The sequence below is a fragment of the Prionailurus viverrinus genome, chromosome C2 (genome assembly GCF_022837055.1).
Source record: "Prionailurus viverrinus isolate Anna chromosome C2, UM_Priviv_1.0, whole genome shotgun sequence".
NCBI lineage: Eukaryota > Metazoa > Chordata > Mammalia > Carnivora > Felidae > Prionailurus > Prionailurus viverrinus.
Genome location: NC_062569.1, coordinates 101794531 through 101819942, shown reverse-complemented (window position 1 = coordinate 101819942; position 25412 = coordinate 101794531). Strand labels below are relative to the sequence as shown.

The 25412-nt window shown below is 40.2% G+C and overlaps 1 protein-coding gene across 1 annotated transcript in view; it reads left to right on the top strand.

Moving 5' to 3' along the window:
* The window catches only part of NECTIN3 (nectin cell adhesion molecule 3), a 129248-nt gene extending 105514 nt beyond the window's left edge, over positions 1–23734 (top strand). Inside the window, exons 8-9 of the mRNA XM_047876145.1 lie at positions 21651–21713; positions 22478–23734. Of these exons, the coding sequence (XP_047732101.1) occupies positions 21651–21713; positions 22478–22657 (243 nt within the window). The 3' untranslated portion in view covers positions 22658–23734. The remainder of the gene's footprint in view (positions 1–21650; positions 21714–22477) is intronic.
* The last annotated feature ends 1678 nt before the right edge of the window (positions 23735–25412 follow it).

Below are 25412 nucleotides of genomic sequence, written 5' to 3'. Positions count from 1 at the left end.
GAAGTCGGACGCTTAACCAACTGCGCCACCCAGGCACCCCGGGTGTCTGCACCTTTGAAGAAGCAGTCACCTCTTCCATACTTTATGGAATGACTTTGGTCAGAGAATGTTTTCATCTATGGGTGTAAACATGGGTACCCTGAATATTTTGGTGCAGGGTGCAAAGTGTGGGGGCATGTGGCAGGGCATGATGTCTCTTTGGCTCAGGCCACTCAGGTCTACAGCATTGACAACTGTGTGATCCTTGGCAAGTGCTATGGGGGGACTGCAGTGGCTGCAGGGATTGTTTAGGTACTCAGTGGCACCTCCAGGTCCAATATCCAGGGACTAGGGCAGGCAGCAGTGGTGGCCAGAGACAATAGTGTGCACTCGCTAGCCTGTGTGGCCAGCTGGCGGTGCCTATGTAGGGTTAGGAGCCAATTAGAGACAGACACTTACTGTTGGAAGCCAACTGTGAGTGCTGTGGCAGTTGTGGGGGCCCTGGCCATCAGTGGGTACTACTGTGGCCACTGGCTCTCACCACAGGTACATGACAGTGGAGGCATCGTGATGGGGATTAAGCTGGGGTGAGCAGGTACACAGCTAAAGAGGCTAGCTGCAGGTGAGCCAGTAGTACAGGCCAGGGACAGGAGACAAGGCTGGGCTCAGCCCCTGTGTCCACAGGGACCCTGGCTGTCATCTTACATGGCTGTGGTTGCAGGGATCCCCACAGGTATGTGCATGGCAGAGGAGGTCAGTGATTGGAGTCAGGTTGGGGGTTTCACGTGCTTAGCAGAGGCTAGGAGCTAGCTGCAGGTGAGCTCTGTGATACAGGCAAGTGACTAGTGATAGAGCTGAATCTGGGCCTACAAGCATCTGTGGGGGCTTTGGCTCTCAGTATGTACTTCCATGACTGCGGGATCTTGCCACAGTCAAACATACAACAGTGGAGGCCAGTGATGGGTATAGGCTGACAAAGTGCAAGTGCACAGCTGGAGGGGCTAGCCCCAAGCAAATGTGCATTGATGGGAGTCGATCACAGAGATTGAAACTGATGTCTTACACTTATGCAGCCACAGAGGCCTGGGCTGGCTGTTGGTGAGGAGTCTGGGCTGCAGCGGGACAGGCGTGGGAGGGAATGGAGAAGGACTCAGGGGGCTGGTGGTCTGCAAATACAAATACTTTGGTACCTGGTAACATCTGCAGGGGTTCTGCAGGTGGCTGTCTGGGCCATTGTTTTTATTTTTAGATTTTTATTTTAATTTCAGTATGGTTAACATGCCATGTTATGTTAGTTGCACGTGTACAATATAGTGATTCAACAAATCCATACATTACCCAGTGTTCATTATGATATGTGTACTCTTAAGCCCCCTCACCTCTTTCACCCATCCACTCCCCTACCTACCTCCCATCTGGTAACCATCTGTTTCTTGTCTATGGTTAAGAGTCTGGTTTTTGTTTTGGTTTTTTTTGGTTAGTCTTTTTTTTTTTCCTTTGTTTGTTTTGGGTCTTAAATTCCACATGAGCAAGATCATATGATATTCGTTTTTCTCTAACTTATCTTGCTTAGCATTATACTCTCTAGTTCCATCCATATTGTTGCAAATGGCAAGATTTTCTTTTTTTTTGTGACTGAATAATATTCTATTGTGTATACACACACACACACACACACACACACACACACACACACCACATCCTCTTTATACATTCATCTATTGATAGCTACTTGGGCTGCTTCCTTTTCTTGGCTATTGTCCATGATGCTACAGTAAACATCAGGGTGCACATATCCCTTTGAACTAGTGTTTATGTACTTGTAGTGCGATGACTAGATCATAGGGTAGTTCTATTTTTTTTTTATACAGTTTATTTATTTATTTTGTGAGAGAGCATGTGCAAGAGTAGGGGAGGGGAAGAGAGAGAGGAAGAGAAAGAATCCCAAGCAGGCTCCATCCTGTCAGCACAGAGCCCGACGCAGGGCTTGAACCATGAACTGTGAGATCATGACCTGAGCCAAAGTCGGATGCTTAACCAACTGAGCCACCCAGGCGCCCCAAGAGTCAAATGTTTAACCGACTGAGTCACCCAGGCGCCTAGAATAGTTCTGTTTTTAACTTTTTGTTAAAAAGTTCATACTTTTTAACAGTGACTGCACCAATTTGGGTTCCCACCAACAGTGCATGAGGGTTTTTTCCTCTACATCCTCACCAACACTTGTTGTTTCTTGTGTTTTTTATTTTCGCCAATCTGACAGATGTAAGGTGATAATCTCAGTATGGTTTTGATTTGCATTTCCCTAGTGAAGTGATATGGAGCATCTTTTCATGTGTTTGTATGTTTTCTTTGAAGAAATGTCTGCTTGGGTCTTCTGCCCGTTTTTAATTGTATTACATGGTTTTTGGGTGTTGAGAATGAAACTGGACCACTTTCTTACACCAAACACAAAAATAAACTCAACATGGATTAAGGACCTAACTGTGAGACCTGGAACCATAATAATCCTAGGAGGGATCACAGGCAGTAATTTCTCTGACATCAGCCATAGCAATATCTTTCTAGATACTTCTCCTGAGGCAAGGGAAACTAAAGCAAAAATAAACTATTGGGACTACATAAAAATAAAAACCTTCTTCTGCACAGCAAAGGAAACAACCAACAAAACTAAAAGGCAACCTATTGAGTGGGCAAAAATATTTGGAAATGACAAATCTGATTAAGGGTTAGTATCCAAAATATATCAAGAACGTATACAACTTAATACAAACATGCTATTAGTTTTTTCAGTGACAAAAGCTGCTGGGGTTCTCTACAGAGCAGGTCACTAAAACTGTGGTTGCTCCCACTGCGTGGCCGGTTTGAACCCCTGCTCCTTCCTCTTCCTTGTTCCTAGCCGGCTCTGCCTCTCAGTTTTGTCTGTCTCTGGATGGGGTGAAATTCAGGCAGATCTTTCCTATGGTGCTCCAAAACCCTGGGGGAGCTGGTTGTTTCCCTCCTTTCTAGCACTGAATGAGCAGAGCTGGCCTAGGGGATGGGATGATGCAGGCAAAATAAAGCTGTTCTTCCGTTTGTGTGTGGTTATTCTCAGGTTTTCTGTCCCACTGTTGCTGAAATTTATTAAATGGACTCCTGAGCTCTCCTAGGCTATTTTGAGAGAACATATGTTAACACGACATAGAGTTTACATTTATTTTCTTTAAGTTTATTTATTTATTTTCAGAGAGAGACAGTGCAAGTGGGAGGGAGGAGGGGAGAGAGAGAGGGAGGGAGAGAGAGGATCCCAAGCAGGTTCCACACTGCCAACGCAATGGGCTTGAACCCACAGAACTGTGAGATCATGACCTGAGTCAAAACCAAGAGTCAAGACACTTAACCGACTGAGCCACCCAGGCGCCCCTAGAGCTTACATTTATTTAGCATTTGTTAAATGCAAAGCATTACCCTAAGTGCTTTATTTTTTTTTTAATTTTTAATTTTTAATTTTTATTTTTATTTTATTTTATTTTATTTTTTTGAGAGAGAGAGACCCTGAGTACAAGCAGGGGAGGGGCAGAGAGAGAGGGAGACACAGAATCCAAAGCAGGCTCCAGGCTCAGAGCTGTCAGCACAGAGCCTGATGCAGGCCTCGAACCCACGAACCATGAGATCATGACCTGAGCCAAAGTTGGACACTTAACCGGCTAAGCCATCCAGGCGCCCCTAAGTCTTTATATGTATGAACTCATGTAGTACACTCATAACAACCTTGTGAGACATATGCAAGGATTATTCTCCTCTTTCACATGAGCAGACTGAAGCTCAGAGCATTAAGTAACTTCACCAGTGTAGCTATGAGAGCCAGAATAGAACCCAGGCAGTCTAGCTTGAGAGTTCACATTGGATTGCAAACAGATACTGGAAAGATCACTGACCTGGATGTCAAGAAGTATGGATCTAGATTTGTGTCCCGTCTCTGCCAGGAGTGAATTCTTGCAGAAATACCTTTACCTCCTTGGAACTCTGTTCCCTCGTATGTGAAAGGAGGGCATTTGTTTCTGGATAATTCCTGAGGCTCTTGCACTAACATTTTAGAAATCCTCAGATGGAAGGGCCAAGCAAGTCTGCTGCTTCTGATTCATCAGTTATTAAGGACGATCAGACTTTAGTAGCTAGGTTATCCCACAGCCTCTGGGACTGTACCCAGAAGATGCTCAGCTCCTGCAATTGAATATGTCATCCTTTCCCAATGCATCAGGTGACTGCATCTGTATAGGACAGAGCTCTGTACTCCAGTGCATATTGCCATTCGAAAGCTATTTAAAAGGAGATATCATATGACCCCACTGCATAGATGAGTGGAACTTCGTAAGGAAAATACCATCTTAAATTAAAAAGTTGAAATATATATATATATATATCAATATATATATTGTTATATGTATATTGATATTTTATATAATATAAATGTATATTTATATTATATATTGAAATATAGATTTATAATATATCATTAAATATAAATATGAATTATTTATTTATTTATTTATCTATCTATCTCATGTCCTGTTAAGTTAAAAAGAAAAGTTTAGCGACGCTGAAATGCATGTATTTTCTTAGAACCCCTCACTTGGTCATCCAGCTTGCTCTGTTAAAAGTCTGTGGCGCAGATTGTAGCCAGGTACTTAAGGTAGGTATTTTTTGTTAATGGTTCACAAAATAGGGAAACACAGGCATCTCGCTGGTATTACTCGTCTAAATATTCTGAGCCTTTTCTTGTTTCGAAATGGATGCAGATTCAACCGCAGTGATATTCTAAAATAAATAACTTGAAGGCTTTGTACTGTTGTACCCCTTTTTCTTTTGGATCCGTGTCATACTTTATGACTTTTCTCCATGAGTTCTATATGGAGATTTTAAGTCCTCTGGCCTTGGTGCTTTTCTTTTTGCCTATGCGTGTGGCAGTGCTTCTTTGCGCCTTCCTTCCCCTCCTCTCCCTTTCTCTCCCCTTCCCTCCTCTCCCCTCCCTTCCCCTCCCTTCCCCTCCTTTCCTGCCTCTCTAATGTTCCACACCCACACCCAGACACGCATACACTCAGAATGCACACACATCACATGTCCTTATGGGCCCTTTTGCTTGGTGCAGAAACCAAAATGATGCTAAGCTAAAATATATATTTATAATGAACTTGAACTACCACAGACATGTGGATGGAACTAGAATGTATTATGTTAAGCGAAATAAGTCAGAGAAAGATAAATTATTTCACTCATGTGGAATTTAAGAAACAAAACAGATGAACATAGGAGAAGGAAAGGGAAAATAAGTTAAAAACAGGGAGACAAACCATAAGAGACTCTTAACTCTTAAATACAGAGAACAAGCTGAGGGTTGCTGAAGGGGATGGGCTAAATGGGTGCTGGGCATTAGGGCACCTGTTGGGATGAGCACCGGGTGTTACATGTAAGCGATGAATCACTAATTCTACTCCTGAACCCATTATTACACTATATGTTAACTAACTTGGATTTAAATAAAATTTTAAAAATGAAAAATAAAAAGAGGAAGGATAGAAATAAAAACAAGATCCTTTCTATCCACTTTGATACATTTAAAGGGTCTAAAGTTAGCCTGGGTTCTATTTCACAGAAAAGAACTTTCAACTATCTAGCTTCTTCATGTAAGTATTTTTAAAAATTTTATATTTCCCCAGAGCATACTAAATATATGATATGGTATTCAAACTTGATTTTAGCAGGAGAAAAATAAAGTTGGTCTTTAGGTTCAATTATTGAACACAGAAGTAAAACTTTCATCCTTAATGGGGCCATGACTTCTGTTAAAGAATTCTCCATGCACAAACTTATCGGAGGGCTATTTTTCCTGTTGGCTGTTTCTGTGATCTGTCACAGACCATGCACACTGGCTGGAGGCTCATTTGTTCTGTGAACACAGTAGAGCACCTAGACTTACTGTGAAATCTCACACAAGTCTTTCTAAGAACCTTTGTCTATTTCTACCTACATCTCTGAGTTTCCCCAAATCCTTTGGAACTAAAATGAAATTCTAGCAAAGCACTGTGAGCTGATTTGGAGGAAAAGTGATAAAATATTTGTGCAGCTTTGAAGCTATTTCCAATGAGGATATTCTTTCCCTCCTCTCCTCCAAGCAACTTGCATAGAAAAATGCAACTCAAAGAAAAAAAAAAGGCTACAGTCAAAAACACACATGACACCTTTTCCTTTAACACACAGATGTGCTTACAGTCTTTGGTGTGTTACCCATTCTGGGCCTGTTGGAAGAACGCGACCCCTCTTCCAAGTGCATGCCACCCTTCCTTAACACCACACGCTTCATCTCTGCACGGGGGAGACCTGTTTCTGAACCCACATTTGCTCCTCACCTTCATGTGAACAGCACTGTTTTCCTCCACGTGAGAACATTTAGCCCCTCCCGTTTGTTGCATCTTGTCACTTTCAGGCCTTGATTGGCTTTCACCTCTTCTAGATCTTTCCCCTGCAATCATGCATGATGCATGATCCTTTTAATCAGAATCCTTTGATTCAACTCTGACTCACCTTAATCTTTCACTCTAGCCTATAAAGCCTTACCCACCCCTTTGGGTTCACAGCAGCCTCGTCCTTTCTCCTCCGCCCCAGCCTCATAATTGGTTCAGTGTCGGTAACATGAGCTGCTCACTCCCTGGGGATTTGACAGCCTTTGTCTTCTCTTCAAAAACTATCATTAGTCCCCATAGCCGGCCCCTATGATATACTCCGTCCTACAATTGAACGGGTATTTTTCTCCTTTCACTGTGCTTTTGAAAAATGTATGTTCTGTTTTCCTGGATGAAATGTGATCATTCTCACAATTTGACTCAATCTGTGGCAGTCATCTCTGCTGTTATCCACAGTTATCCTTTTCACAGACAAATATACCCTCTGTCCCATAAACCTGTAATGAAGTATATGGCCTACATTTATTCTTTTCCTCTTATTTTCTGTTTCTGTACGTGCTTATAGCATCTGCAGACTTGACTTAGTTCTGTAGGCCTGTTGGTGTTCTCTGCCTTCTCTTTTGCCCTTCTCTGCTCCCTCCTCTGGGTATCCAAATCCTGGATTCTCTTGTGCTCTAGAAGAACCTAGCGCTCTTGAAGCTCTCCTGTGCTCCGGAAGAGGAACCTAAATGACGTAGCCACACTCCCCATCATCATCATGATCATTATCGTGAGCCGCATCACTGTTTCTCAGGCCTTGCTTTCACCACGTTGCTCCGTAACCCAGGATCTGGCTGGCTCTAGGCACGTGGGACTCTCAGTCTGGTGCTCTGTGATTGGACCCACCATACCTGACCCAGTGACTTCACATGAGTCCTCCCACTCCACCAGTAAAGTCTGGGTCCTCCCTAATGCTGTTTAACCTCCACCTCTGCAGAGCTTATCTTGACTTCTGGCCTCTTAACTCATGTCTTTCCTGTGATGTGTGTTGCAGGTGTATAGACCGTTATCTTACATTTCCAAAAATCTCTAAACATCCTAAGTTTTTCTTCATTTTGCACCCAAATTTGACCTGGCCTGCTGACTCTCATGAAATTAAATATAGTCATTTCTTTCTTCGCTTAATGTGAATACTCATAATTTCCACTCTACAAAATATGTATATGCTTGCTTATGGCGTTCTGTACCAGGCCCTGGTGGAGATGTTTTATAAATATGGGATAAATAACTGTCAATTTTCTAAATATCTGAAAAATTCAGAATTCCTACATATATCTGTTCCTAAAAGTTTCAGATAAGAAATTGTGGACCAGTAGCTATTTGAGATTAAAATCAGATCAGATCAGGAGGTGGTCTTATACCTACATGCACAGGGTCCTGTGGTAGAAAAGAAAAAGTAATAGCATAAGAAAGGTTTTTGCATTTTTAAGGTGCTTGCATTGAAATTGCCTTGGTTTGTTGTTTACCTGGAAGACAAGCGGCATGAAGCAAGATTGTAAATTCCTGGAGGGCAGTGGCCCATAAATGCTTTGGACCCCTATTAGTAGAGTATTGCTAATGACGAGGTTATTTCAGAGGACAGACTGTCTCCAGTCCATCTAGGAGAAGGCTGGAGTTCACCTTTGTAGAGCTCAGTTGTCATCGACAGTGGAACCAAAATTCCCATCACACTGTGGGGCAGATGGCAAACACAATGGCACTCCTTGTAAACACTGTGTCTGAGCTGACTGACTGCACAGGACTGGGGAAAGAGCTGTTGCTGCTTGGGACACCTTCCGATGGCTCTTGAGGAAGAGGGTCCAGCCAGGGCCATCCACAGTCTGGGGCCAATCAAGCTTGGACAGGAGTAGATAACTTATACCACCTTAAGTACTGTTGAGATTTAGTTAATGTCAATATTTTTTGAGTCGATATTTTAAAAATTTGTTTCACTCCCTCCATTGTTTCTCCAAAAGTACACAGTTATTTCTTAGTCTTAAATAATGGAAATGTTCACGTCTTACAGGAGTGACTGAGTCCTTTCACTCTCAAGTGAAGGAACATCACCTTGCAGTGGCATCTATGAATTCCACAATGCCATAGACAAGTAACCAAGTAGATGACCTGTTACTTGTGGTTGCTAGTGGGCTAATAGAAAACATCCAAACTCTGGCCATTTAAATTACATGTGCACAAAGACAAAATGTTACTTTAACCATTGTTCACTGTTACAAGCAGCGTTTCTTGCCTCAAAGAAGAGTAGTATCTAATAAGAGCATATCACTGTGTAAACGTTCAGTACTGCAAGTGTAGGGTAAATTGAAGACCTAAAAAAGACCCTTGATGCATTTTATTAGCTAAGCAACGTATCTCCACTGGAAGGATTCCCCTCCTTCTGTATCACCTGCTTCACTTTCCTTCTCACAGCACTGGCTCTGTGAACCTTCATCCCAGTCACTGATGTGTTCTGGTCGTGCTTAATTCATGAGCTGAATTCTAGCCCAAGGTGCCTTTGTGCAGCTCGCTCAAGACTTTAGTGCCTGTGTGCAGGGAAATGCCAAGCCGGGATTACAGTTACTTCTCTAATTCAAACAAAACTGCCTACTCTGGGTTTTATATTTACAAAATTGCTGTCCCTGAAGGTTAATATTAGTTTTCCGTAGCAGATGATTTCTCTTTCTGTCTCATCTTCTTTACTGTTATTAGGTTATCTCCCTTCAGAAGAAGAAATAGGGCACACTATCTATATTTTCTATTTTCCTTTCAGGAAAATGGTACAAAATACCATTCCATGAAATTTAATACCCCAAAGAAAAATACATGCAATTTTCAACTAAATATGTTTAAGAGATCCCTTAGATGGTTTGTGGGATAGTAACCATTAAACAAACAGATAAGACCTTTCCATATTTTATTTTCTAGTTTTTAATTACACTCTCAATGGCAAAAGTAGATTATTGGTAAGGGAAATGATTCCTATATTAGCTCACCTTTCAATAGGAAGGGATAAGAGAATAGTGATGTTCTATATTTAGTATGTTGCCTTTTGTTTCACAATCTAAAATAAGTTCAGTATTGAAGATTTTAGGAGACTCTTGTTAGTTTTTTTTAATCCTTTTTTGCTAAGAATAGCATAATTATTAACTACAAAGAAAATCTTACTGGTTATCTTTTTTCAGTTCTACTTAGATATTGGATTAAATATGAGATTTGGGGAGGGCCATATTAATAGTTTCTAGAGAGGAATTAGAGTTTGTTTTTTATTTTAGCATGTAAAATTTTGACCATCACAGCAACTAACCCAGACATGGGATGATCTTTGTCATGTTTTCCCTGAGAGTACATCTTTTCACAAGGTAGCATATAACAGGATGATGGACAATATTTTTGCACAGAACGGCTTGGGGTGCATACTTTGATGCAGAAGAAACAATTAATATCTTCTTTGGGAGTATTTGGGTATGTGGATGAAATTACACTAATAGCCCTAAATTGAAGAAGGATTACCTTGTGGGAAAATTTGGAAATGAAGGGGTATGAGTGGGTAATATGGTACAGCACAAGGACAAGGGTCTGAAGAGCAAAGATGCTCATTGTGATCAGGACAGCATAGGATTCTGATGTTAAAATATTTACTTATGGAAAGTAGTGCACATGAATGCATAGTCATTTGATTTGTGTCCTGGAAATGGATAGGATTTATGATTGGGGACATGTTAGCATTATACGTGGGTGCCTAGTTTGCCCACAAATAATTTCCCCTCACCTTTATCATCTGTCTGCTTTAATTAGATACTTGGCTGGGCAAACATATTATAATTTAGGTGAAGTATCACTTTCTTGTATATTTTAATGTAAGGATTAAGTGAGACCAAAGCCAAGATAAGAACTTTCATTAAAATGTGTCATATGAAATTTCACCTTGAAAAATTAGAATCTAGAATGTATACTCAGTAGAGGTAATGAAATTTATTTGCCAATGATAAGAAGGAACGCTGTCTTCCTTCTGGACAATACAACGTTTTCAACAGCACCAGGCTGTGATAATTCTCTGGTGACTTGAGCAAAATCCAGTGTTACCTTGTGAGATAAATTATCTAATATTCTTCCCTCTTATAAATAAACCTCATGACTGAAGCATACATTTGGAGAGTAAGGACATTTGAGGTAAGGGCATTCTGTAGTCACTTCTTCCTTGTACCTGCCTCACTGAAGTCTTTAATCTGAGATATTAACGAAGTGGACATTGCATTTTAAGGTGCTAAGTATATTACTGAAGAGTATAGGCAAACAATAAAACTGGAGGGAAAATGCCCTCTGAATTAATTTTGAAGAGTATTATCCTATAGTGAATGACTGTTCTGTGTTCAGCCCTGGGCTGGAGCAGATAAAAAAACTCTGAGAGTCTCAAGAAAAGCCTTGTCTTTGTTTTCCTTTGAGGCCGGAGCCCAAGCAGGAGGTGAGATAACTTAGGCTGTAGCTTTTATTCGACAATTGAGATGAAGATAACCCAGAGCAGGTGTCAGAGCTAGCAAGTACTGAGCACCGCCACTCTTTCCTCTAGTTTATGTCCTCTCCCCTTTCAGATGCTCAGTGTCTTCCTGCTTTTCCGTCTCCCTTTCTCCAGTCGAGTTAGGAAGAAACGTGATAAACCCAAGATAGGAAAATGGGCAATTTTGTATGATGGTTTCAGACACAGACTTTGGAATTCTATTAAGATGAATTTGAATCTTAGCTCTACAAACGTGGAAACATGGCTTCTTCCCTCTAAGCCTCAGCTCCCATCTCTATTATGGGAACAATGATAGAATTACTTCAAGGCGGTAGTCTAAGAATATGAGCACCTCTAAAGCGTCGCGTACAATACCTCCTGTAAGCAGCAGGGAGTAGGGGAAAAATCTTTTGTCAGTCCTTACAAGTTATAATCGTTCTTTTGTCTAAGCTGAATGGAGTGGTATCTGTTTTTCGTCATGTTGGCAATATTGAGCCAACTTCTTTCTAGACCTTCTCCTATCTTTCTTTATAGATTGCTGAGTATAAAGGATCTAGAACCTAATTCCATGGAGTTCACTCCTTTCTCGCGAACCAATTCAGATATAACTCTGCCCTGTTCCTTGTAGTTAGGGTTTCCAGGGTTTCCAATCCCAACTGGCACAGGTGTCCCAACATGTGCCAGCACCCAAGACCTCTGTGGGGACCACTAAGAGTGGGAGTCACAGCAGGTCCTGTACATGGATCATACATCAACAAGTGTTTATTGATCATCTACTGTGTGATAGCACCATGTGAAAACCTCGCTGTCTCTCAGGGTTAACAGGAAAGGATTTAGAGGATGGTATGTTCAGACAGAACATAGAGATGAACCTTACTTCCCAGACATTGGGAAAGAGGAGTCGTAAGTAAATAAATCTCATGTCTTGGGGACTAAGATCCAGACAGACTTTATACATTTAACCTGTATAATGTGTAGTGGCAATCTGTATTGGTCATGACTGATTGTAGATACAGCAGAAATAAGAATTAACTAAAAAATGAGGAAACATTTCTAAATTTAAAAGGAAACGTTGGATTAATAACACAGCACTCCTCATTGGCATTCACACAGGATACTTCACAGGCTTTTGAAAAATCCTACATTCTTAAATACCTCTATCTTTTATAAAACTCATATATATGAGTTGAGAATAACAAAGACACATTGAAAAGTGGATATTGAGCGGTTGCTAAGCTCATTAACTAGCTAAATGATTATCCCATCACAGAAACCTCCCAGGTCTTGATTCAAATTTGTGTCTCAACAAAATTACAAATTACAACCTTACAACCTATCATAACCTTTTAAGATTCACTCATGAATGGTTAAAACCAGCAATGTTAAATCTGTGAATGCCAAGGGTCTACTGTAATAAGAGACATTCATGTGAATAGCTTACCCTTATGGGTAATTATCACAGAGAACAGTAACAATTATGTATCTCATTAAACAAGTGCCTAATTAATGTTGTAAATTTCGCTTGATTACAACACAGTCTTTAGAGTTGTTGCTCATGTAGCACGTCAGCACTCTCGGAGTTATTAAAAATGAAGGGAAAGGGAAAATCGACTTTTGGTTCACACTTCTAGTAATATTTTACAATTTTCTTTCAGAAAGGTATTAAATAGATAGGAATGTAATATACTTTATGCCTTAAGGAATCCATATTTGGTGAATTATGTATGGTAGCCATTTCTTCATGTGTTTCTCCTTTAGTATAGTGAAATCATCTCTATGGAATTGGACTCAGTCACTAGAACAAAGTAAGCAATTGGATATTATAGCCGTGAAACTCCGGTATTGACGGCCATCTGTGATGAAGTATTTATTGAGCACTTACTAGGTACTAGTATCATGCCAGATTCCAGATTGTGTCAATGACTTCTCATTCTACTTTACCTCCCTACACATTTCTCCAAAATAGAGTAATTATGATAAAATGGAAGGTACAGTGTTTGTTTTTTTAATATTCAACTTCACTAAGATATAACTTGTATAATACTGTGCTCCATTTTAAGTATACAGTTTGAAATGCTTTGCCAAATGTATACATTCATGTAAACACTACCGCAATCAAGAACATTTCTGTGACCCAAATAATTTGTCATACACACCCTCCACCTCCATCCTCCTAACGCCTCCTGCCTCAGGCAGCCATTACTGTGATTTCTTTTTTTTTTTTTTTAATGTTTATTTATTCTTGAGACAGAGAGCGCGAACAGGGGAGGGGCAGAGAGAGAGGGAGACACAGAATCCGAAACAGGCTCCAGGCTCCAAGCTGTCAGCACAGAGCCTGACACGGGGCTCGAACCCACGAACCGTGAGATCTGACCTCAGCCGAAGTTGGACGCTTAACAGACTGAGCCACCCAGGCGCCCCAGCCATTACTGTGATTTCTATCACAGTACGTTAGTTATGCTTTAAAAAATAAAAATAAAAAAGAACTTCACATAAAGAGAATAACAGTGTGCTCCTTCTGTGCCCAATTTCTTTTGCTCAGCATAATATTCTTGAGATCCATGTTGTTGCATGTATAAATTTCCTTTCATGGCTATGTAGTATCCCATTTTATAAATATACCTTGATTTGTTTATTCGTTCAACTTTCGAGGGCTGTTTTCATTTCAGGTTTTGGGATTTTATGAATAAAAATCTTCAGTTTATTTTTTTAAATAATATTTTTGGTTTCAGCACCAGGATTATGCTGATCTTATAAAAGGAGTTACAAAGCAGGGTTTTTTTTGTTGTTGTTTTTTGGGTTTTTTGGGGGGGGGTTTGGTTTTTCCCCCTCATTTGTAGAAGGAATTTAAGATGCCTTTAATTGTTTGCTAGAATTTACCAGTGATTCCATCTGGGCCTGGAGTTTCTCTATGATAAGGATTTTAATTGTGTCTTTCAAAACATTTATCTATTTCATCTAGGTTTTTGAAATTGTCATCAAATTATTCGTAACACATCTTTTTTATTCTTTTAACTTATATGAGATCATTTGTACTGTTATCTTTTTCATCTTGATATTGGTTTGTGTTTTCTCTTTTTTTCTTACTAGGGGTTTTCCAATTTTTTTTAATCTTTTTAAAGAACCAGCTTTTTGAGTTTCGTTAATTTTGTTCAATGTTTGCCCATTTTTTATTGATTTTTCACTATTTGTTATTTCTTTCTTTCAACTTCCATTGGATTTAATTTGCTCTTTTTTTTCCCAGCTGCTTGAAGAAGTTTAGATCATTAATTTAAGACCTCTCTTCTTTTCTAATACAAGGATTTAAAGCTATAAACTTTTCTTTAACCAATTCTTTTTTCAAAATCCCAGAAGTTTGGTATGTTATAATTTTATTTTCATTCAATTGAAATACTTTCAATTTCAAATACTTTCTAGCTTCCCTTATTATTTCTTCTTTGGCCATTGAGTTATTTAGAAGCATGTTGTTTAGTTTCTGAATATTTTTGAGTTTTCCAACTATGTCTTTGTTACTGATTGCTCACTAAGTTCTGTTATTTAATATATATATATATATTACATATATATATACATAACATATATATATTATGTGTGTGTGTGTGTGTGTGTGTGTGTGTGTGTGTGTGTGTAGGATTTCAAAACCTGTAAATATTTGAGACTTTTATTGCATAGCTATGGTCTATCTTACTGAATGTTCCGCGTGCACTAAAACAAATGTATATTCTACTGTAGTTGAGTGTAGTATTTTAAAATGTCAATTAAGTCACACTGACTGGTCCTGTCATTCAAGTATTCTTTATATGTAATGATTTTCAGTTTACATTTTTATCAGTTATTGAGAGTGGAGTGGTATTTCCAACTATATTTGTGGATGTGTCTGTTTCCCCTTTCAGTTCTGTTATTCATGTGTTTTTATTGGGTATACACACATTTAAGATTATTATACTATGTTGTCCTGATAAGTTGATCCTGTTATCATTATGAAAGATTCTTCTTTGTCTTTGGTATTTTTGTATTGCAGTCACTTTGATATTATTATAGCCACTGAAATTTAAACTTTTCTTTAATGAATCATGTTTTCATGGTATGTGTTTTTCTATTCTCTTACTTTAACCTGACTATGTCTTTATATTTAAAATGCATTTCAGGGGGACCTGGGTGGCTCAGTCAGTTAAGGGTCCAACTTCGGCTCAGGTGATGATCTCACGGTTTGTGAGTTTGAGCCCCGCATCAGGTTCTGTGCTGACACTCAGAGCCTGGAAGCTGCTTCGGATTCTGTGCCTCATTTGCTCTCTGCCCCTCCCCAACTTGTGCTCTGTCTCTGTCTCTCGAAAATAAATAAAAACAAAATTAAAGTTCATTTCACAAAGCTAACATCTAGTTGAGTTGCTGCTTTACCTAGTCTGAAAATCCCTGACTTGGATAGCTTAGTCTACTCTTATTAAATATATTTATTGCCATGGTTGGGCTTAAGTTTACCACCTTATTATTTGCTTTTTATTTGTCCCATCAGTTCTTTGTTCCTTTTCCTTTCTTTTCCTATCTTCTTTTAAATTAACTGAGAGTTTTTAGCATTTTTTATCTCTTCTATTGAATTATTAGCTGTACCTCTTTGTTTACTTTTTTTAGTGATCTCTTTGGGTTTTGGCATATGCCTTTTTTTTTTAATTTTTTATTTAAAAAATTTTTAATGTTTTTATTTTTGAGAGAGAGGGCGAGAGAGAGCGAGAGAGCGGGCATGAGTGGGGTAGGGGCAGAGATAGAGAGGGAGACACAGTATCTGAAGCAGGCTCCAGGCTCTGAGCTGTCAGCACAGAGCCCAACACAGGGCTCGAACCTGTGAATCATGAGATCATGACCTAACCCACAGTTGGGTGCTTAACTGACTGAGCCACCCAGACACCCGAGCATATGCATTTTTAATCTGTCACTATCTACCTTAATATAAATACTACCTCATGTATCCTGTAAGAACTTGAACACAATCTGTACTTCAATTTCCGCCTTCCCTTCCTTCGTATTCTTGCATATTTTATTTCTCCATTTGTTATGAACCTGACAATATATTCTTACTAATTTTGTTGTACACTATAGTGTATCTTTTTTAAAAATTTAAGAATTGATGAAGTTTTTTTTTGGAATCGGTTTTATTCAACTCAAAGTACTTTCCCATAACATTATTTATGGTACAGGTCTTCTGATAACAACTTTTCTTAGCTTTTGCTTTCCGAAAATTTCTTTATTTAATCTTTGTTTTAAAATATTTTTGTGGGATATGGAATTGTAGTTTGACTTTGTTTGTTTGGTTGGTTTTTTACTCAGTGCTTTAGTATTTTAGCTTCATGTCTTCTGACCTTCACCTTTTTCTGGTGAATAGCCAGTGATAATTCTTATCTTTTATTTCTTACTTTTTCCTCCAACAATATCTTAGATTTTCTTTGTCATTGTTTTCAGCAATTTGAGTTTGAAATGTATTAGAGTAGTTTTCTTTATGTTTACCTTTATTGGAATTCATTGAGCTTCTTAGAACTATAGATGTATTTTTCATCTAATTTAGAACATTTTAGTAGCTCTTCAAATACCGTTTTCCTGTCTTTCCTTCCTTCTGTGATTCCAGTTACACAAATGATAGATTTCTTGATATTATTCCACAGATCCACAAAAGCTATATTCTTTTTCAGCTGTTTCCCCCATCTCCTTGTATGGATAATTTCTATCTTCAAATGCATTAATCTTTTCTTTTGCAATGTCTATTAAGGCCATGCAGTGACTTTTTTCAATTTAGATACTGTATTTTTTCAGTTCTAGAAGTTCTTTTCAGTTCTTTTCATAGTTTTTGATTCTCATATTATATTCATATTTTTAAATATCCTTATACATATTTATTTTTTTATGTTTATTTATTTTGAGAGAGAGAGAGAGAGAGAGAGAGAGAGAGAGAAAGCATGAAGAGGGGAGGGGCAGACAGAGTGGGAGAGAGAATCCCAAGCAGGCTCTGCACTGTCAGGGTGGAGCTTGACCCAGGGACCCATGCCCAATGCAGGGCCTAAACTCATGAACCATGAGATCATGACCTGAGTTCAAGTCAGATGCTTAACCGATTGAGTCACCCAGGCATCCCTCCTTACACATATTTATAATAAGTGTTTAAAAGTTACGGTCTATTAAATCCATATGTGTCATACTGGGTTTTGTTTCTATTGACTTATTTTGTCTCCTTTTTTTTCATGTTCAGTATGTTTTAATTGGATGCTGGACATTGTGAATGTTATATTATCAATTATTTGAATTTTGCTATCATTCCTTAATAAGAATTGGGTTATTTTCTGGCAGTCAGTTAATTGACTTTAAGATCAACTTGATCTTCTGGAAGCTTGTTTTTAAGTTTTGTTAGGGTGATTCTGGAACACTCTGTGTCCTAGAGCTATTTTAGCCTTTTATTTTTTTATTTTTTTATTTTTTTTTAATTTTTTTCAACGTTTATTTATTTTTGGGACAGAGAGAGACAGAGCATGAACGGGGGAGGGGCAGAGAGAGAGGGAGACACAGAATCGGAAACAGGCTCCAGGCTCTGAGCCATCAGCCCAGAGCCCGACGCGGGGCTCGAACTCACGGACCGCGAGATCGTGACCTGGCTGAAGTCGGACGCTTAACCGACTGCGCCACCCAGGCGCCCCTAGCCTTACTTTTAAAGCATGACCTTGGGTTCTCTACTGAATGTCTCACATGTCCAATGAGGATTCTCCTTCTCTTCAATACCCTGTCCCACAGATTACAGTACCTCAGCTTGCCTGAGTGCTGAAGTCTGTGCCCTCAGCTCAGCAGTGCTTTTCTTGGGTTTTTCTCTTTCCAAATGAGCAGAAAAATCAGATAGTCTCCAGGACTGTTAGAGGATCACCGTGTGTGTGTGTGTGTGTGTGTGTGTGTGTGTGTGTGTGTTTCTATTATCTGAGTTCCCAGTCCTGTGCAGCACAGTTATCTGGTCTGCAAACTGAAAACTGTTGTTTTCAAACAGTTGCAAACAGGTCTATAAACTGAAAACTGCCAAGTCTGAAAACTGTTGTTTCATACATTTTGCCCAGTTTTCTAGTGACTTATGGCAGAAGGGCTAGTCTGGTATTAGTTCTCCATCATGACTGGAAGCAGAAGTAAAAATGTATCATTTTTCATTATAAGGAAGAAGCATTAGAGCCAGAAAGTCTACATGACTAGTAAGTGAGGAAAGTGCCTATGGATTGTAGCTCAATAGAAGTTGTTACAAGGTAGTACATGCCTGTAGGGAAATCAAAATACGTGTTAGAGATTCAGAGTAGCCCAAGGCTTTCTAGGAAAAACTGGAAGAGTAATAGAATGATATATGCTATGATTCCATTAGTTAAAATATTATGAGTTAATTTATACCTGTATATTAAGCACCAAACATAAGTAAGGTATTATGCAAGACAGTTTTCAATATACTAGTGATTAACCTTTTTTTTTTTTAAAGTCAGATATTCAACATTTCAGGTAGTTCGGGGAGTAGCAGAAATAGAACACATGTACCCACCCACCATTAGATTAAATTAAACCCTTTATGTCTCTTGCCAGAAATTGGACAGCTGTACCATGCAGAGGCAAGGGTAGCATGCTCTCTACAACCCTGATCCCTGATCCCTACGATGTGTGGGCCTTCTGTTCATAGAATTTGGTTAAATATTATATTACACAATTCATGGGCTCACAGGAGGGATAGTGGTTTGGTAGTGAATGTTTACAGCACTGGATAGAAAAAAAGGAACTTACACATATGCTTGTCATCCCTTCTGTAAAAGTGAAGATTATGTATAGTGTCCAGGCACCATTTCTTCCTGTTCAGGTCTAGAAACTCTCCTGTTTTTATTTTCAAATGTACCACTTCTGGCTAATTTTATGTCTCCTACTATTAAAAAAAAAATGTTAACAGTGCTATTATATCTCCTAAAGCAAGCCATGGCTCTTTGAAATCTCTTTATATTGAAACAAAACAGATTTTCTTGCCTCTGTAATTCCCTAATACTATTAATTAACACTGGTTATAGTTTTACTATTGATGCTGCATCGTTCATTGTGCCCTCCATGAACACTGGCTTCCAAGGACTTAAAGTTTGTTACTGTGTTTCACCCACAACGATCAGATACAAGTATACCCTGAGTGTTCAGGAAAATGTGAACGATTATTTATTTTCTGGTCATACTAAATTCGCCAGTTGGAATTTTATAGCATAAACATGGAACAGCTCATACTCCAACCAAACCTTTCTTGAACTCTTGAGGCTCTGATCTCTGTATTTCTAGATTGTGGACTCCTTCAGTATCAACTGCACCCTTGATTTCTACACCCTGCACCAGCAGGAAGAAAGGCACTCGCCCCTTCTATAGGGACACTTCTAACTGCCCTGTCTCTTTCCAATTAGATACAGCACTGATGTAGAATAATTTCTCAATGACCAGTACCGTTTTTTGATGTTTATTTTATATTTGAGAGAGAGACAGAGCACGAGTATGGGAGGGGCAGAGAAGGAGGGAGACACAGAATCTGAAGCAGGCTCCATCCAGTCTCTGAGGTGTCAACACAGAGCCCAACATGGGGCTCGAACCCACGAAGTGCGAGATCATGATCTGAGCTGACGTGTCTAACCAACTGAGCCACCCAGGCGCCCTCAATTACCAGTATTGATACAAGGGGAATAGCAACTGGGATCATCTAAAACGACAAACAAACAAGATGCTAGTTTTAATTTTAGGAGTTTTTTTTTCCCCCAAAATCTATTTTTCTTGGACCAGGACCAGGTACATAATTTATGAGGCACAGTGCAAAGTGAAAATGCAGAACGTCTTGTTGAAAACTATACAATGTCAAGATGGTGATAACCAAGGGGGTCAGAGGCTTGCCCTTACTGAGACGGATCCTCCAGCCACCTGCCAGAAGTACCGTGATGCGGGCAGAGGGCATGCACTCCTGACCCCAGCCTTCCCTGGACCAGCACTCAGGCCCCTGCCAGATCAGAGAATGGCAGAGTCACTGGACAGGGACAGGGAGAGGAAAGCAAGGAGGATCTGGAACATTACGGTAAGGAAGTGGCAGCCGAGAACCAAATCAAACACAAGCATCAGGAGAGGACAACCTTGAGTTGAGGCCACAGGTCACCGAGTCATGCTCCATTGTTTCATTAGACTACTTATAAAACATGGATTCACAATAAAATATTAAGAAATCTTAAGATGGCAACCACAGAGCATTAAGCCCCCAAATGGGTCCTGAACGCAAGGCCCTGTGTGACTAGTCACACATCCATGAAACTGGACATTTACCAGGATGTGTGGTCAATTATCACATGGTCACGCATGTGGGAAGCACCCTAGAATCAAGCAGAATATGACAGGAGGAACATACATGGTGGACATGATTTATAATTCGGATAACCTTAACATGGGATATCAAGAATTGATAGTTTAGAGTTTAGTAAATTCATCAGTTAACTGTTAACTTCCTACTGTTGCCGAACCACAGGCCAGGGCGTGGAGGTGGAAGAGGATGGCCAGGAAGGCTCATTCTTTACTGGGGTTGAAAGGTACAGATATCAGATAGAGCAGTGATGTGTGCTGTGAAACACACGAACAATAGGAACATTGGAGCAAAGAAATGAACTTTGATGGACCCTATAGGGAAAAAAAAGGTGACTTCAGTCAGGCCAAGATGGATGGGTAGTATTTCAGCTGTCAGAGGCAAAGGGACGGACCTTCCATGCCGAAAGGACAGCATAAGGAAAGGCAGTGAAGGGAGAGCATTTTGATAGATACGCCCACATGCTGGGACTTTCAGGCATTCTTCTGTTATATTTATGAAACATCTATTTTCCAGACACTGGGTTAGAAGTAGGGGATATAGGAATATAGGATTAGGATTCAGATAGAGCCACGTGTGAATCACAATCCTCCACTTCCAGCTGTGTGACCGGAGACACCTTACTGAACCACTCTGAGCCTGCGTTTCAGTCTTCTGTAAAATAAAAGCATCAGTTTTATAGAAGTTTTAGAGAGATTATAAATGAGATAATGTTTGTAAAATACTCCAACTAGCACCCTCAATGTAGTGAAGGAGACAAGCAAATATAAACAAATAATGGCAATAATATACGCTTTGGGCAAGGCTTCCTGGAAGAGGTAATATATGACCTGGAGGCCAAGGGTAAGGATGCATTTATAGGCCAAGGGGAAGCAGAGAGAGATTCTTCCTAGGGCGAGTTTTGAAAATGAGGAATCCCCTTTATGATCTGGGCAGGGTTGGGGGCAGAGAGTAGCTGGCAGGACCAGAAGGGTGGCCATATATATACCTCTATAGAGAAGGACAAAAAATAACCTTTCCTTACCACCCCAGACCACTTTTAAAGCCGATTCCAAGTATCAGATTCTTCTGTGCTGAGGCCTCCCTCGGGTAAGATATGAGTAACTTTGCATGAGACCTTTTGCAGCAGATCTTCTGTATGTTTTCTTCCTTCCAGAAGAAGTCTAGAGTCAGGAGAGAGACAGCTCTCAGGAAATGTCGTTGCTCATCCCCTCCGAAGGAACATTTGCTTACCTGGCACACATGTGACGAGACATGATTGGCTCTTTTAAAAATAGGCTCCTTCATGGTCTGGGTTGATGTGTTTCACCATGTGCTTGGAGCTTTAAAGCGTGTGTTTTGTTCTGTCTTCTTCCTCCAGACCGAACACTTGCCTCTGCAGACTCAGTTCCGAGAAAGAGAGGTGGGCGGCCTCCAGCACTCTGTAAGTAACGGGGTCCTGCCATGGGGGTCTGCCCAGGTGGAACTGGTGTTTCCCATGCCAACTGAAATACCATTTGATTTCCACGAAAGTTTATTGTATTCACCTCTCTGCCATCTGAGCATCTATAGTATGATCTTGTCAAGTCCTTGAGCTTGCTTGGCCATTTAGAAGTAGTCAGGGTTTAAGAAACCAATAACTGGGCGGAGGGGTCAGTACCAGAGACATCACAGAGCATCACGGGGGTTCATTTTATGGTGTCAGCCGTGACAGCGTTTCTGACTCTCAGTTATGTTCGACGTGTGGTCAAATACCAGTTCATTTCACTGTGTCTTTTCCCTAATTCCCCAACTCTGAATCTTGAGGCTTCATTTGGTTTTGTTTTGCCTGTTTGATTTAATTCTCTGCATATTTCATGCATGCTTTCCAAGCTTGAGCCTTGCTGAGGGACTCCCAGGAGTTTACAACCTTGTTCTTCCCTAGTTTAACTGATACCAGTTCCAAATCTCGAAACCTGAAACTGACTATCATCCCCGTTAGTCAGAATTTTCTATTCAGCAGATGTTGTGACTCTTATCCAGGTATTGTAAGCAACAAATGACTGGAAAATGGTAAGAAGTTGAACTTTACCATGCCATTCAGTAGCCTGTGGGATAATGAATCAGAGACACAGACTCTAATGAATCGAGTTCTTGCCTGTTTTGACCAAAGTGCTAGAAAGATGCAAACATCTGCTCTGCTAACATAAGCAATATTTGACTTTTTAGAATGGGCTAAGTCGCAGGAGAGTGGACTATGAAGATGAGAATCCTGTGGGGGAAGCTGGGATCCAGCAGATGTGCCCCCTTTACAATCAGATATGCCAGAAAGACCGGAGCCCGGGCAAGCATCGTCAAAGCAACGACCCTGAGAGAGTGTACATCAACCCCCGAGAACATTATGTGTGATTTCACTCTTTTTTTTCCCAGTGGACGTCCTAACGAAATGTTCGATCTTCGACTGGAGAGAGAAACTGAGGACAGCGGTTCTTATCTTATTCTCCCTTGTGTAAAACAATCCCAGTTTATGTGTATCAGAAGTCGCGATGAATGGCTTCAAGCCAATAGCAACTTGGTTTCCTTCATTAAGAGTTTCTTAGCCACCAGCTGTGTTTGTGAACTTGACTCTAGCTTTGTGTGTTTCTGTGATGATAGTGTTTAACTACTAACATTTGGCCTACAGTGGCACGTTCATTGAAACATAGAATATCTGCCTGTGATGGCAACAGTGATTCTCCAGAAAGGAAGGCCCCAGCTGGGAGTGTTAACCTTGCAGGGTTTCAGGAAGGCCAGCCTATTTATCTGTAACTCAAGCGAGCAGGAGAAAAAAAAAAAAAAAAAGGAGTTCAAAATCCATTTCACTAATTATTTCACTGGGATTTGGCTTTCCCTGATGTGCTTAATGTAATTACAATACCTGTGTACAAACAGGAGGCCTGAGGAAAGAGGCAGAATTGGCTCTTTATCCCAAAAAACAACAACAGAAAGCAGTTTAAACCTTCAAGCCTGTTGGTTGCTTTTAAAGTCTTGTGATAATTGGAATATATGTTCCTTCTTGATCACTAAGGTCCTGAGGGTTACATATTTCGCGCCGTTCTCTGACCAGTCTCCATCAGCTGTGTGCTAAGACTCTTCTCTTGCCCTGTTGTTGTTCCCACAGTTCTGTTCTTTCCTAGCCAGATTAGCCTATTTCCCACCTATTAAATTCTAAAAGCCTCGTCTAAATGGTGGACAGCCTTGAGCCCTGTCCCTCTTTGCTGTAGTGTTGTATATGACAAGCTCAGCTTTCACTTCTGAAATTCCTTTCCAGCTAATCCTCTCCACACAGGCTTCAGCTACCCTCTGCTTCTTCAGACTACTTCTCATCCATGTTTTATCTACCTCAGAAAAGCCTGCTGCAAAATCACCGTGAAATAACTCCTGCTCTTAAGAGCCAGGTAGAAAATTTGAAAATTAAAAAAAAAAAAAAAAAAAAAAAAAAAAAAAAAGGGCAATATGGCCTGTGTGCTAAACCCCCATGTTATCCTTTATCCTCCCCCAGCCCCAAGTTTACCCAGTCAACAAGGGTGAAGAGATGCTAAAAAGCAAATAATATAGTGACAGACTTACCGGTGCAACACTTTGGTGCCTGCAAATGTCTGTCTTGAGTTTTCTCACTTCCCTTTGCCAATGTATCCTCACTGAGATTGAAGGTAGTAATTATAATGGAGGGAGCAGAGGAGGGGGGCCCAGGTACATGCGCAAATGTCAATCACTCTTTTCACATCTTAAGGAAAGCATTGTTTTACTGTGTGTTCTGGAAGATGAGAGGTATGTCACAGATATTAAAAACACTACCGACTTGTCACATATTAGGAAAGAATGACATAAGGACTAATAAAATAGTACACATTTCCAACCGAAGTTTCAGGAGGACGGGAGAATATTAACACAGATTTCTAATGAGATACCAAAGACACCTTGTGATTCACGTTGTGCTGGCTTTCGTTCTTGTTTGTATGTTGGTTTCCTTTTTTTAGTCGCTGTGCTTTTTCGGACAGCTTATCCAGGTCATTCTACCGTCGTCACACATTCTGCCCCTGTTGTCTTGGTGAGCGACAATTCTGGCAGTGAAGACGCTTAAATTCTGACCCAATGCTGTGGCAATTTAAAAGGCCATAGTTGTATGGAATTAAAGGGTAAATTCCAAGGACCGCATTGCTCTATCACTGTCCTACCTCAGTTAGAGTTTACTGCCCTTTGTAGCAAGCTGACACAAAACATATTTGACTTCATTTCCATGGAATCCCATCAGCGAATTAGTGTGGCTGAAGGTTCATGAATCCTTGCAACTGTTTTCCAACAGAAAGATGACTCTGGTCAGAGTTCTCCTGGAGAGTGAAGTGTTTTTATAAATACTAGATGTTACAGAGGAGGAGATTCAGTGGGACGTACTTCCTTTAAAAAGCTTTAAAAATGTCTTCCACGTTAGGGATGGTTTCTAAGGTCCTGCTGAGAAGCAGCTTGTTGAATTAGCATCACAGAAGTTTATATTGAACCTTGAAGGCAGTAAAGTAAGGTGTCTGTTTGCACCAGATACGGAAGAGCTGGGTTTTCGGAGCCATTTGGCCTGTCTTCAGAGCCGTCCCTACCAAGAAGAACCCCCTATATAATTTTTAACATTCTTGGTGCAGTTCCAGAAAAGAAATTTCAGGGCATAGACACCCCTCTTACAGCCAGCTTGTTCAGTATCCTCTTTGCTTCTCTGTCAGCTGTAATAGTTTTTAACAAACCGGTAGATTCTATAGCTGTTGGCCTTTTCCATGGGCCTTTCCATATATAAGCTGTATAATTGCTTGTCCTGGTGTCTCCTGTCTGTCCTCTCTGAATACTGAGTGCAACAGAAAGGAGCTTTAAAAGGGTTGGATCAGCCAGTCCCTCAACCAAAAAAACGCCATCCAAAATTAGTCTGTCGATCTCTCAATTTGGAGCTTAGACTACTTGTTGATCCCCATTTAAATTTGGAAGTTAGACTCTTAAAGGTCAGTGAGTGTTAAAATCCACAGCTGATAGGAGATACTCTTCCCATAACTGGTTTACTAAAACACAATGAAACAGAAATAAATCCCCAGAGCGCTTATCCACTTAGGGCCGCAGCTTAACATTTCAACGGGGGGCGTGTGCT